The sequence below is a fragment of the Oreochromis niloticus genome, linkage group LG1, assembly GCF_001858045.2.
Source record: "Oreochromis niloticus isolate F11D_XX linkage group LG1, O_niloticus_UMD_NMBU, whole genome shotgun sequence".
In the NCBI taxonomy this organism is placed as follows: Eukaryota; Metazoa; Chordata; class Actinopteri; order Cichliformes; family Cichlidae; genus Oreochromis; species Oreochromis niloticus.
In genome coordinates, this window is record NC_031965.2 from 38227759 (window position 1) to 38240660 (window position 12902).

Here is a 12902-nt window from a genome sequence, read left to right on the forward strand (position 1 = left end):
TAACACGGTGAAACGTGATGTCATTGGATGCTCTGAACTCCACTTCATTTGAGAAAAGTAACTTGGCTCAGTAGTGATGAGCATAAACCCAGCTCCAACCTAGTGGGCTGCTATACTATGCTGCTCAACACATACACATGAAAGTTGAAAGGAAAGAGGGGACTGATGCTAATTGATGTGTAAATAGTTGTTTATCACACGTTTCCATACGAGGCGCTCGACCCGGAGACCGCAGTGGCAGAAAAGATGTGACGTGTCAAAACGGATTTAAATGTGATTTAAAGCCGACCCACAGAAGTCGCTTTAGGGTCCTAATGAATTTTGGCCGTCCTACGTGTTGTTTGGTCATGGAAAGTTGATATTGAAGGCAGACAGTTGCAGAGCAGATGGAGGCTGCGTCGCCTACGCCTTTGATGAGTGCGAAGAGACACCGGTGCACTTCATTAGCATGAGAGTTATTTCTGCTATAAGTTTGAATCCATGCAACAGCTGAAATATGAAGCCAGAGCACAAGTTTCTCTGATTCAGGCCAAATCCAAAAGTGACGGATCGCAAACGTTAGTCTGCATCGTGCAGGTGACCTATGCTATCTATGCTGAGATCTTTTTCATGAAACTTCCTGCACAGCTTTCGAGATATAATGTTTATGCCTGTGAAACAGCTTCTGTGGGGGGGGGGACTGGAGGCTCTACGTGGACCAAACCATGCATGACAGGCATGCGCCTTCAGATAAACTGATGCATGTATGTACATTATATATTTGGCCCACAGTGTGCTTTCCGTTTTCCAGGATCAGCTGTAAATATTACAAAGAGCACCTCCCCCACAGGAATAAGGAGATAAGTTGCATGTAGTTTATAGCTTAATTTTTTAATTTTATTCATGTTGTGATATTTTTATTTATTCTAGCCATGTTCTTTTACAGTAATTACATTTTCCGGGTAAAATAAAAACGAAAGAGGTGTGAGGTTGACTTTTAAATACGAGTTTCGAATGCGGTGACCCTTTTCTTACCTTAAATGGCGTGTGAACATTTCATTGACAGATGTAGAACAAAGTTAAGATGATAATGAGCATCCCGAGGCTGTGAAGTGATGCAGAAAGCAGAAAATTACTGATAAGCATCAAGCTTTCAATCAAACCAGGTCAGGTACTGTAGGCTGCAAGAAAACAGAAGAAAACAGTGATGATACTGCACTTTAGACCAGCCTGAGTCACAACACGACTGCAAATCAGGTCAGAGATTGAAGCGCGCTCGCATCCTGCGATCATGGCTGATGCTGCAGCTCTGGCAACGCAACAAAACACACATCTCAAAACTCCGGCGGAGGTGAGGCGGGAAGACTGATTCACGGGGTCTCAGGATGAAGTGATGTCACACTGGACTGTTAACAAGTGTCTTTAGTTGCATCAGTCATACTGCATGGAACATTATGGAGGCTGTGATGTAACAAAGTGTGTCAGACTGGATTAACTCTCAGATTTAACAATTAACCACTTCTCGCTTGTTAAAGCTGATTTGATACGTTTGGTTTAAAGAAACAAAGACACGACATGTTGAGCTTTCTAAACTGAAATTTCCAATTAAATCCTTCAAAGTTTCGCTTTTCTTGTTAATATTTAAAAATCAGCCTTTCGAGACATTAAAAATGGTGTTCCACAGGGTTCTGCTCTATGTCCACTTCTCTTTTGTTTATGTTCTGAGTATTTAAGAAACTGCTGGAATTTTCGTCACAATCTTCTCTACAATTTGCAGAGAGTGTTCCAAAAAAAGGGAAATATCCAGCGAGCAGCAGTTCTCTGATTGAACATACTTGTTGATGCCAGAGGAGAATCTCCACCCGCTTTGAGCTAATGGGAAGGCAACAGTAACTCAGATAACTCATTACAACTGAGACATGCATAGGAGGGTCTCTGAAAGCACAACATGTTAATCTTGTAGCAGCAGAAGACCACACTGGGTGCTGCGGCAGAAACAAACCTTTGGAGTTTGGAGGAAACTAGCAGCTTAGAAGATCTGCAGATCCTGACGTTAGGCCTCAAGGAACACAGAAAGGAATCATCTTCAGGTTCTTTATGAACTCAGATTGCTGACACAACATGACACAGTTTTGAAAACTGACAATTAAATGAAAATGAAGAGCAAAAACTAAAACAAGCTGGTATTTCTGTATAAAACAGGCTGTGAAGTCTCAAACTGCAGCTCGAGACTTTGATCCTTTTACTCATTATTTTAATTTGATTCCTTTGCATAAACACGAGTAGGACTCATACTGGCCTGCAAAGTGTTAAAGGTGCTTTTTTTGTTGATAATGAAAGCAAGAAGATTCTCGGTACATTTAGCTCCATGATCTCACAAACACAACACAGACGGCGTATTGTAACAAATATACAAATGTAAAGTACCAAATAATCGAAAAAAGCCACTACAAAGGAGTCACGTGTGATAACATTATCTACAATCATGATAAGGATTGTTGAAGGGCTGAATTTTCCTTGTTACCGCATTATATAAAACATGAAATGAAGATCTTTCTGGGCTCTTTGATAGTAAAGATTGGCGACCGCAGATGATGGCTGATAAGCCGACTGCAGATGGAAGATCTGAAACTCAGTTTAGAGATAAATGTAAAATATTTACTGAAGGAATCAGATGCTGACGACATATCAGGAGGAATAATGCCACTGAATGTACATATACAGTATTTAGACAGTAAGACGTGTTGCTTTGGGCTCTTTCACTGTAAATAATAAAGGATTATTTACTACATTAAATACTTGTGGTGTAGAGAACTGTGTGGGCGATTCAGGCCTTTAGCACAGAGCACCGAAAGTTCAGATGTCTCGAAACGTTTAGACAGATGCGCTTTTTATCCAGGCCGCATCTTGAAACGGTAATCCATGCTTTTATTTCATGTCGTCTAGATTACTGTAATGCACTATATTGTGGAGTTAGTCAGCATCTTCTCTCTCGTCTGCAGCTGGTCCAGAATTCTGCTGCACGACTTTCAACCAAAACTCGTAAAAGAGAGCACATAACTCCCACCCTGGCTTCACTCCATTGGCTGCCTGTATATCTTAGAGTTCATTTTAAAATCCTCATGTTTGTGTTTAAATGTTTAAACAGTCTTGCCCCAACTTACCTCTCTGAGCTTCTGCATCCTTACTCACCCCCCAGGTCTCTCAGGTCAGCTGACAAGCTGCTCCTGGAGGTACCCAGGTCCAAGAGGAAGCTCAGAGGGGACAGGGCCTTCTCTATTGCTGCTCCTAATCTGTGGAACAATCTGCCCCAGCACATTAGAGAGGCCCCTTCACTGTCCACTTTTAAAACGCGTCTTAAAACCCATTTTTACTCCTTGGCACATGACACAGTCTGACCCTGATTTTATTGATTTTATTGTTTTGATCTAATGTGCTGATTTTATTGTTTTAAATGTAATTCTCATCATCATTTTTTATACTATTTTATTATTGTCTTTGCTATTTGTGCTAATTTTATTTATTTTAATGTCCTTTTAATAATCATTTTTATATATATATTTTATTTATTTTATATTATTATTTTTCTTATTTTTTTTAACATGTTTAATGTATCATTTTGGCATGTCAAGTGTACAGCACTTTGTGTTCAGCTGGGGGCTGATCTGAAAGTGCTATATAAATAAATTGCTTGCTTGCTTTAATTTTATGAAGAATTATCATATTGTGTGCTAAGGTAAAGACCTGAGACGCCAGAGGATGAGCTGACCTAAAAAAATCTGCAGCAAATTTTCTTTGTGTGCCAAAAACTTTAACCTCGAGATTGAACGTGAAAGTGGGTCGACGTTCGGGCCTCGTCATGCATTCTGTGTGGTTTACAGATGAAGATCAAAGAAGAGGGAGAGAGGGACCAAGAAAGAAAGTGACATCATGAGAGGAGGTGTCATTCACCATAAAAATGAGAGCAGCTCCGAGTTGCAATCACACAGAACACCACGAAACAAGAAGGAAGACAAAGGCACAACCTGACGTTCAGGTTTCTGACAAGAGCCAGCAGAGCCCGAACCTCCAGCAGAGCCCGAACCTCCAGCAGAGCCCGAGGAGCCTTCAACCCACAGAGCCCCAGGGTTTAAAAAAAAAACCCAACAACTTCTCAACCTGAAAAAAACCCCAAAAACGAAACAACCAGGACATCCGACCGAAGAACGAAAAGAGAAGCCTGGCAGCATGTTTTCAGCGACAAACTCCTCCAAAGTGACGGTAAGAAAACGCTCGCCACTAAAATGTTTATGGAAGCCCCAATTTAAATGATTACATAGCTATACAACTTGCAAATGTTGAAATGGTTTATCATGATTATTGTTTGCAATCCCAGGGGGTTACTGATAAATTAACACAAGAAACTTCCATTCGGCACTTATGTAATTCAACAGTTCCTCAAACAACAACAACGGGTCCTTTAATTTTTGCTTTTTTTACATTTTATTTACTTAAAAAAACCAACATTGTCTGGAGGTCCTCTGTTATTTCATCATAAGAACAAGTTTTACAAGCATATGTTGATTTTATGAAATAAAATAATTCTCCGTTACTGCCAGATGCCTCTTCCTGCTAAAATGACGTTCTTCCTCACCACAGTCTCCGGTCACTGGGGTTTTATCGCTGATATTGCAGGCTCTTTATCTTATAATATAAAGTGTCATCTATAGATAACCCTGATTTGTGAAATTTTTTCTTGCAGTATCTCGTAGAAAACTGAGAAAAAGATTATTACAATGACGTTATCTGAAAAAAAAGTTTTTAAAAAAAGGTTTTGTGGCTTCTCTTCCTCAGGCCGCCTGTGTCGTGGCAATAATGATGATGATGATGATCACAGAGGCTGCGGCCATGCCGAAAACAGGAAGGACACACAAGCATGGTGCCACGCTAGAAACAGTCTCCCTGCAGCTGGACGCCAAAACTCTGGCCACCCACAGACACACCAGGCTGCTGAACAACGCCTCCATCTCGCCGTGGACATACAAGTGAGTGACAAACTGTGGCATGGCCCTTTAATCACAGAGCTTACACGGCGCTTTTAATCATCTTTTGTTTTTGTCCCTTCTCTCTCTCCATCCTCAGCGTCACCACCGACGACACTCTGTTCCCTCCCTTCCTGTCGGAGGCTCACTGCCTGCTGCAAGGCTGCCTGAACTCACAGGGCCAGGAGGACCGGAACCTGGAGTCCAGACCCATCATGCACCAGGTGCTGCTGCTGCGGCGCATCAGGCCAGAAGGGTCGGCAGACTACCACTACCGCCTGGAGTCCCGCCTCATCTCAGTGGGCTGCACCTGTGTCAAGCCTGTGGTCCGAATCCAGCAGTGAGGAGCAGCAAAACAGGCTCGTGTACGGAAGACCGGGAATGTCGAGAGAAAACGAATCCATCGAGGATTTCATGAGAAATGATTTTCTCATCCAACATGAAATTGGGGTCCATACATGTAAAATACAGAATTACCTGCATGTAAATAAGAAAATCCGACAAAAGCGACAAAAATCTAATAATATCTAATTTAAATATAATTTAAAGCTGTCAGAGTACGTTTATTTAAATGAATGACGAGCTGATGACCGACAGACTGACTTCAGTCTGCTGTTTCATCTCAGTGACTTAGTGAAATGCTGCTTAGCGTTAAACCTGCCATCGTTTTGTTTTATGTATATTTCCAGCGATTATTATTATTATTATCATTACTGTTATTATTATTATTAAACAGCTCACATTTACTCCAGAAATAGAAAATGGGAGAAACTACACAACCAAACGCACACTGTAGCTGAGATTTAAAAGCAGAGATTTATTTCATATTCTTTCTGTTATTTATGGTTTAAAGTAATTTAATTTTGTTTTATTTAAGTATTTTGTGCTCTTCGGTAGATATTTATTGAATCTTAATGTATTTATAATCCAGAATCTGACTCAATAAAAAACCTGAACAAAGTAGTAAAGTGTGACTGTTTTATTGTTGAATTTAAAATATAATGTGATTTCTGTACATTATCATAATCATATCATAATCCTACATGATGTTGCAGTGAGAAGCAGCTGTAAACACTGTACACACATCAGTCCAGTCACTCATTCGATGCAGCAGGGTGCAGCAAACATCACTGATGTCTCAGAAGCATTGTGTCGCATCCATTTCACACAGGAAAGACAAAGAGATGCATAACTGATGGGAAACAAACCTAAAGGCAGCGTCTGAAACAGGAAAACCTGCGCTTCGGTTCAGATTTGTCTTTTGGTTGCGCTCACTCTTCCCGGCTAGCTCCGGCTCTTCTGGGGGGACACTGAGGTGTTTCCAAACATGCAGACCGTCTCCTCCCTGTAGGAGACGCCCAGGAGGAAACAGGTCATCTAGGAAATGCCCATAAGGCGTCCTGGCCAGATGCTCAACCACCTCAACTGACTCTTTTTGGGGTGAAGGAGTCTACTCTGAGGTCCTCACCCCCTCATCTCTTTCGGTCACCACCCTCCACTCGGGGCCATCGGTGAGGGTAGGAGCGTGGATTGACTGACGGCTTCGCCTCGACGCTCAGCTCTCTCTCGTCACCACAACAGAATCTAGCGATCCAAACCACATCATCTGTGAAACAGCAAAGGTGTGATGTCTCCACCTCTGCACAGCGCCTAGAACTTCTGCCTATAAAAGTATGAAAAGAACGGGTGAAACGAGCTGCCCTGGAGGCCAGCGCTGTTTTGGTTTGGTGATTTTAGGGTGTGGTTTGATTTCCTGTGTAGCAGTGATTTCATTGATGGTAATCTCACCTCTACAACTAAGTTCAGCTCTATTTTTACTGATGTTTGTCTTAAATTGACCCCAGAAACACTAACTCGTCTTGGACTCACTTTCAGTGATCTTGACTCTGATCCTAAAAGACAAAAACAATCTGCTCGAAGCTTATTTTATAGCTACAGATGCCACTAGATGTCTCTAAAGAGCCGCATGCAATGATTTAAACGATCCAGCAGATGGAGCTGTTTGATTGAGAGCAGCGGTAATTCCAGGCAATTAATTTTGATGTTCAAAGTCCGAGAGGAAGGTTTCCTTTCAGTCGTAGGGGATGCATCGGGTTCATGTTAGGCCCAATTCATGTTTGGTTGATAGGCACACACATTCACACACACGAGCACATTGGCACCGTTGGCATGGAAACAAAGCACAGTAAAACCCCTTCAAACCATCTAATGACGACTGAATCTGAGCGTCCGTCTCGTTATAAAGAGTTCGTCTTGTTAAAGAGAGTCCTGGTTGTACAGAGGAGGTGTTGTGCAGTCGGTCTTCCCTTCCGCCCCCCTCATCGTCTTCTTCTCTCACTCTTTTCAGAGCTACTTCCTGTCAGTCTCTGAGCTGGAGTAGCGCCAGCATCCCGGCACATCAAATATCAGCTCATCAGCCCTCCAAAATGGCTTCCAAATAAGGTTCAGCTTGTGTTGTGATCAGGCCATCAAGACACCTGGGAGTGGAGAACAGGAGGTTGTTGTTACCACAGAGACGTCCACAAACACTCACATTTAAACGAGGAGGAGGTGAAGATATTAAAAAGCTTAAAACCTGCAGGGATATGAGCTACAGGCTCTCGCTAAACACATTTCTGTACCTCTGGCACCTTTTTCTGGTTTAGTCTACAACCCTTTGATCCAGTAAAAGTGAATCTGCTTTATATCTGCAAGTTGTAATTATTTTGTCTTTGCAGTTTTGCTCTCTCCTCTTCACATCCTCCAGGTAACCTGTGACATGTGAATCTAAGGGTAGGCTTTGACTTTGGTTACTGTCCAAACACTCATTTTGTATTTAGAACAGTCTGGAAACGCCACATTGAAAAGCTTTCATGCCAAAATAACTGGACAAGGCAACAGAACCCAACCCAAACGCTGCACGGGTCATCGGTGACCTGGTGGATGTTAAGAGATGAAATGACACAATCTCACTGTGGTTGGTCATTTTGATTTCCTCCTGTCAAAGACAGCAGGTCTAACAATCACAATGAGAAACCTGTCTGAAAGTTGTTCTGGCGTTCCTCAGAGATCCATCAGAGATCCAACAACTATTCAATTTTAATTCAATTTTATTTCTATAACATCAAATCACAACAGCAGTCGCCTTAAGGCAAGGTAACTCATCGCTAACTCTATGCTATCAGAACCCCCCCAAAAGTTCCTTTAAGCTTGTCTCTCTTATTCAGGCGGCTGTTATAAGGTTAAAATTGGATCACAGCGTTACACTGTTACCCACTAGTCTCAACTAGTCTCAAGTCGACGAGTTGTTTTCAGACTTCTATCTTTGAGTCTTGACTTTGATGTTTTGACTTGGACCCACTTTGCCTTGTTAGAGTTTTTATTCAGACTAATCGTGGTTATGTTTTTCCATCTTTTAAGAGAATTTCTTATCACCTTGCTGCAGTTTTGGTAGCTTATTATAAACGTGAACTGTCAGTAACTTGGCTGCATGTTTGCTACTGTAAACTGTGTTATTTGAGTCTCTAGTGTTTCTGTAGTTGTGTGTGCGTAGCCTCATTAAGAGTTTTCTCCCAAAAGAAGCAACAGACATTAAAATCAAAACATTTTGTCTCACAGTTTCTACCCAGATTCCCTCTTTTTTCAGCCTGTGCTCACCTCCACACTGTGCTTGTCCTGAAAGACACAAACAGAAACCAGGCTCCTTTTAGTGATTTATTTCCAGAGTTCAGATTTTATTTTCAGTAGATGAAGGTAACATCTCGCAGTGTAAAACTGTGGTCCTCACCTCCTCGTGGAGCCTCTCCTGTGAGGCGTTCAGGTGCATCTGCCGCTGCTCCTTGTCAGCGGTGGCGCGATGCTCCTGACACTCTTTGGCCAAAGCTTTCTGAGCAACTTCCCGCTCGTGCTCCCTCCTCTCGGCCAGGTGCTTCAGCAGCTCCGCCTCCTGACACTAGAGCGAGTCAGAGGGAGGATTGTTACTGCGTTTCGTCTCTTTACACTGATGTCAGGTTAGCAGTGATCGCGATGATGTCCCTTTCTCAAATATCTTGAAATGTATTTGTCTGAACAGACACGTAGAACACTTTGAAAGAACTTGCGGCGTTCCTCAGAGTTCGATTTTAGGGCCCCTAATTTTTTGTAGTAACATCTCACATCTACTGGATGGACTGCAATAATCATTCTGTACATATGATAATTTTTAATCCTACAACTGTTTATAACTTGCATAGTTCACATTTCTGTATAACTGTATATCTCATATTTCTGTATAGTTTTTTTATTTCATATTTATATCCTGTTCATAGCCTGTACATACTTATAGTTATAGAATATTCATAACATACTTCATACCGTGTACATTATAACATACCATAATAGACCCATTTCTGTAATATACTTTCATATCTATATTATTGCTAATATATATTCTAATATATCTATATCACGGCTAAAGCACTTCTGGATGGATGCAAACTGCATTTCGTTGCCCTGTACCTGTGACATGTGCAATGACAATAAAGTTGAATTCTATTCTATTCTATTCTATTTAAACCTGCACAGATATTCGTGGTGACCTGAGGATGAATCTGTCTGACTACTGACACTATGAGCCTCACATCTCTGTTTTTATTGACATTTCTCTTAAACTCGTTGGAGAATTTCCATAAATTGTGCATTTCGGGTACGTTTGTTCTCCTTAGCTTGAACTGTACTAACTCTGTTCATCCCAGTGTGACCAAATCAGGTCAACATTTTAATTTGTCCAAAACGTCAGCTCAAGAGGCAATACGAGAAAAACTGTTAAACATTAATAAATTAATGTTACGTGCATTAAAAATATTTAAATGTTTTTAAATGAGACATCAAATTTATGACCTTAAACACTTTTCACCTGCTACTTTGACACACACACACACACACACACACACACACACACACCTTCCTCCTTTCCTGAGCAGCATCCAGTTTCTTCTGGATCTCCGCCAGCGATGGTTTCTGGCGAGGCGGTGTTGTGGCCCTGAGCTCAGGGGCGCCGTCGAAGGTGGGTGGCTTCAGGATGACCTCGAAGGCCTGGCCACTCGCTCGCTTGCTCAGTTCAATCACCTCCATGTCCCGGATGTTGCAGAGGTTCAAATCCACCACGCCTGCTGCTGCAGAGAGAGGATGAGGCGGTGAGATGAAGATAAGCCGCGGTTATTATGGCTTCATTTGGCTGACTTCACTGTTGGGATTTACGTTAAACTACTGTTTTGTACATCTTCCTCGGACACGGACGGATTTAGCTCTGCAACTTTTAAAACATCGGTTTTCACAGGTGCTCTGACCAGAGCTCCCAGTGCATGAGATTTAGATTTTTATGAATCATTAATGGGCTGGTTATTAAAGTGTACATCTCAAAATTTGATGATTTATTCAACACTGAATATAAAAGTGTTTCCATTCAGAGAGAGCTCAGCCTGGAAAGGTTCAGCCTGCAGCTTTTTGGGCAAATATTTTGTGTTCTTTACATTTAATTTAATTCTCTGGTTTCATTTACTGGTATGACCAACAAAAAGCAGCCTCAGCATTGTCTTTCCTGCTGTAGCTTATAGACAGCCTGAATCTGTAGTCCTTTTTCACTGCAGACATTTTGACTGTTTTTAGCAGGACACCATTACTTCCTGTCCTGTGGGACAAAGGTGACTTTGTGCTGCTGACCTTCCTTCTTGTCGGCTGCCGGCTCTCTGGGCTCGGGAAGGATGCAGGAGCAGAAGAGAGACACCAGGGGGAGGTCTCGCATCTTCTCCCTGTAAGCTGGAACGTTCAGAGGGAAAAGATATAAAGAAAAGCCGCAGACAGGACTGAGAGATAAAAGCAAAAAGAAAAGTCCTTTACCTGCGAGAGTCATCCTGCTGCTGCTGCTGCTGTTCTCAGTCAAAGACACTGTGGTGAGGTAGAGTCTGTTCCTGCAGAGAGACACATCTAATAAGTGGAAGCAGATGAACAACGACGCCTCTCAGGCAGCAACACAATCATCAAAACCTGCACGAGCCGCATCTTTGCTTTTACTGTTTCATCTGCAGCTCGCTCATCTGCTTTTCTCCAGTGAAACTGTGATTCAGTGTCATTTTGCTCTCTCTGGTTCACACACTAAGAATATCTCTGCCATCGATTCGATTTAAAGGTCAGCTTTTGCTCACGATGCAGCTTTTCTTGGCTCGTATGAGTCATTCACAGGAGAAGATTCGACACCTGCCACTGATTTGCTCCGGGAGCTTAAAATAATCCTCTCAGTGTGACGAATGAATCAGCAGCAGAGACACGAGGAGCCGCTCAGGCTTCGGCCTCCGAAGCGAAGCCGCCGCTGCAGAGAGAAACCCTCAGTGTGCCCCAGAAACAAAAACTCAGCAGCTTTTCTGGTGTTTCCTCATCAGAGATCATTCAGATCACATGTGCAGGAACATCATCACTTTCTTCCACGTAAGGCTTTACAGAGAGATTCTACGGATCGCTTCATGTCTGCAGTGTCTCAGATTGACACTGACCTCATTAGTTCTAAAAAATGTAAAGATTTAAAAGCAGATCTTCTCTGAAGAAACAGATTATTGTTGTATTTGCAGTTTTGTCTGCAGAAAAGTGCTGCATCTGTTATGAAACCACAGCAAACACAATGTTATCTGAACTCTGCAGCTGCTGCACAAACAGTCAGCAGAGCCAGAAAAGAAAACTCATGATTTAGGGCAGAAACATCATTTATAGAACTATTTCCACTGATTATTTCATTCCTGCATTCTCTAACAGAAGCGAAATATTCAGGTTCATCTGCAGAAAAGCAGATGAACCTGATCATGATGCTTATTTGAACTTTTTCCTGCAGAAAAACTCTGATCTGTTCTGAAAGCCTGGTGAACACGATGTCACACAGTCACTGCAGCAAATTACAAACTGCATGAAAATCATTTGAATTTCAAAGTCAACTCCATCTATTATGCACGCCTGCTTAAGATTCATCTTTCAATACAAGTTCATCTTTTAAGCTATTTGCATTTGATCATTTCATGTCTGCAGCCCAGAAAATGAAGAAAATACCAACATTTATCTCCACAAACTGCATTTCTAATTCTAAACATCAGAAGGCACAAAGATCCAGAGAGTAAATGGAGAAAAGCAGCAAATCTCTACTTTGTAAATGAGGAGGCATATTTATGTTTACATTTGCTTTTTTCTGCAGAAACTGATTAAAAATGTGAATTTGTTGCAAAATTTAAATACAAACGCAAACACAATGTCCTAACTTTGGGTGTGTGTGTCACTGTGTGCATCTGTGAGTGTGTGTGTGTGTGCATGCTCTCAGCGATGATGTCATTGTTGCCAGAAAGCGCATCGCCTTCTGCTGAGACGAAGGAGCTGAGCTCAAACAGCAAACCGAATGAAACAAAAACTAAAGAAGAAAAATGGAGAGAAAAGACGCAGGAGAGGATGCACGAGAGCGAGACAGAAGGAAGAGATGAAGAGAAACTGCAGAGGAACAAATGCATGAACAAAGAAACCGAGTCACATCAGAGAAATCTGCTTTTATCGCCTCATCTTTCTGCTCTGAGCTGCAGAAAATAAAAAAAAAAAATAATAAAAATAATCAGTGTGGAGGTGAATGAGTGGATCTGTCACTCACCCTGCAGCGATGCTCGCTCCAGCTCTTCTCAGTTCACACTGAAGATCTGCAGCTCAGCAGCATCAGCACCACCACACAGCAGCCCGATACATGACATCACCCACCAACCCTCTGATTGGCCGGCAGGGATGCTGGGCTGCGATTGGTCCAGCAGTGCAGAGGAGGAGAAGGAGAGGAGGTGGAGGAGGTGGTGTTGGTTTATTTCAGAGGAATCCTCCTGACCAGTAACTAAAGGTCTTCATCAGAATCAGGAGAACAAACTTTGTCAC

The 12902-nt window shown here is 42.1% G+C and overlaps 2 protein-coding genes across 5 annotated transcripts; one reads left to right on the forward strand and one right to left on the reverse strand.

The window, feature by feature from the left end:
• The first annotated feature begins 3881 nt into the window (after nucleotides 1–3881).
• Nucleotides 3882–5847, forward strand: LOC100694013 (interleukin-17F-like). Its single transcript, XM_003437597.5, has 3 exons — nucleotides 3882–4239; nucleotides 4813–5003; nucleotides 5101–5847. Exons 1-3 carry the CDS (start codon nucleotides 4207–4209, stop codon nucleotides 5342–5344), a joined length of 468 nt encoding a protein of 155 aa, XP_003437645.1. The 5' UTR covers nucleotides 3882–4206; the 3' UTR covers nucleotides 5345–5847.
• Nucleotides 5848–5964: 117 nt separating this feature from the next.
• Nucleotides 5965–12770, reverse strand: LOC100692305 (stathmin-4). Of its 4 annotated transcripts, none has more exons than XM_005447804.4 (7): nucleotides 12634–12770; nucleotides 10857–10927; nucleotides 10680–10775; nucleotides 9921–10132; nucleotides 8767–8931; nucleotides 8637–8654; nucleotides 5965–7477 (listed from the first exon to the last, which is right to left on the reverse strand). In XM_005447804.4, exons 2-7 carry the CDS (start codon nucleotides 10867–10869, stop codon nucleotides 7469–7471), a joined length of 513 nt encoding a protein of 170 aa, XP_005447861.2. In that variant the 5' UTR covers nucleotides 10870–10927; nucleotides 12634–12770; the 3' UTR covers nucleotides 5965–7468. The 4 variants fall into 4 exon arrangements, with proteins under 4 accessions (XP_005447861.2, XP_019217063.1, XP_005447859.2 ...); XM_019361518.2 differs by lacking the exon at nucleotides 12634–12770 and adding an exon at nucleotides 11214–12585; XM_005447802.4 differs by lacking the exon at nucleotides 12634–12770 and adding an exon at nucleotides 11031–11199 and having other exon boundaries at nucleotides 9921–10129.
• Nucleotides 12771–12902: the final 132 nt, after the last annotated feature.

Excerpts from the sequence above, each read along its gene's own strand:
- LOC100694013 (XM_003437597.5), top strand. The coding sequence starts at position 4,207 with ATGTTTTCAGCGACAAACTCCTCCAAAGTGACG. Across the intron at positions 4,240-4,812 it reads CAAACTCCTCCAAAGTGACG|GCCGCCTGTGTCGTGGCAAT; the intron begins GTAAGAAAACGC and ends TCTCTTCCTCAG. Across the intron at positions 5,004-5,100 it reads ATCTCGCCGTGGACATACAA|CGTCACCACCGACGACACTC; the intron begins GTGAGTGACAAA and ends CTCCATCCTCAG.
- LOC100692305 (XM_005447803.4), bottom strand. The coding sequence starts at position 11,089 with ATGACACTGAATCACAGTTTCACTGGAGAAAAGCAGATGAGCGAGCTG. Across the intron at positions 10,928-11,030 it reads AGCGAGCTGCAGATGAAACA|GAACAGACTCTACCTCACCA; the intron begins GTAAAAGCAAAG and ends GTCTCTCTGCAG. Across the intron at positions 10,776-10,856 it reads CAGCAGGATGACTCTCGCAG|CTTACAGGGAGAAGATGCGA; the intron begins GTAAAGGACTTT and ends TGAACGTTCCAG.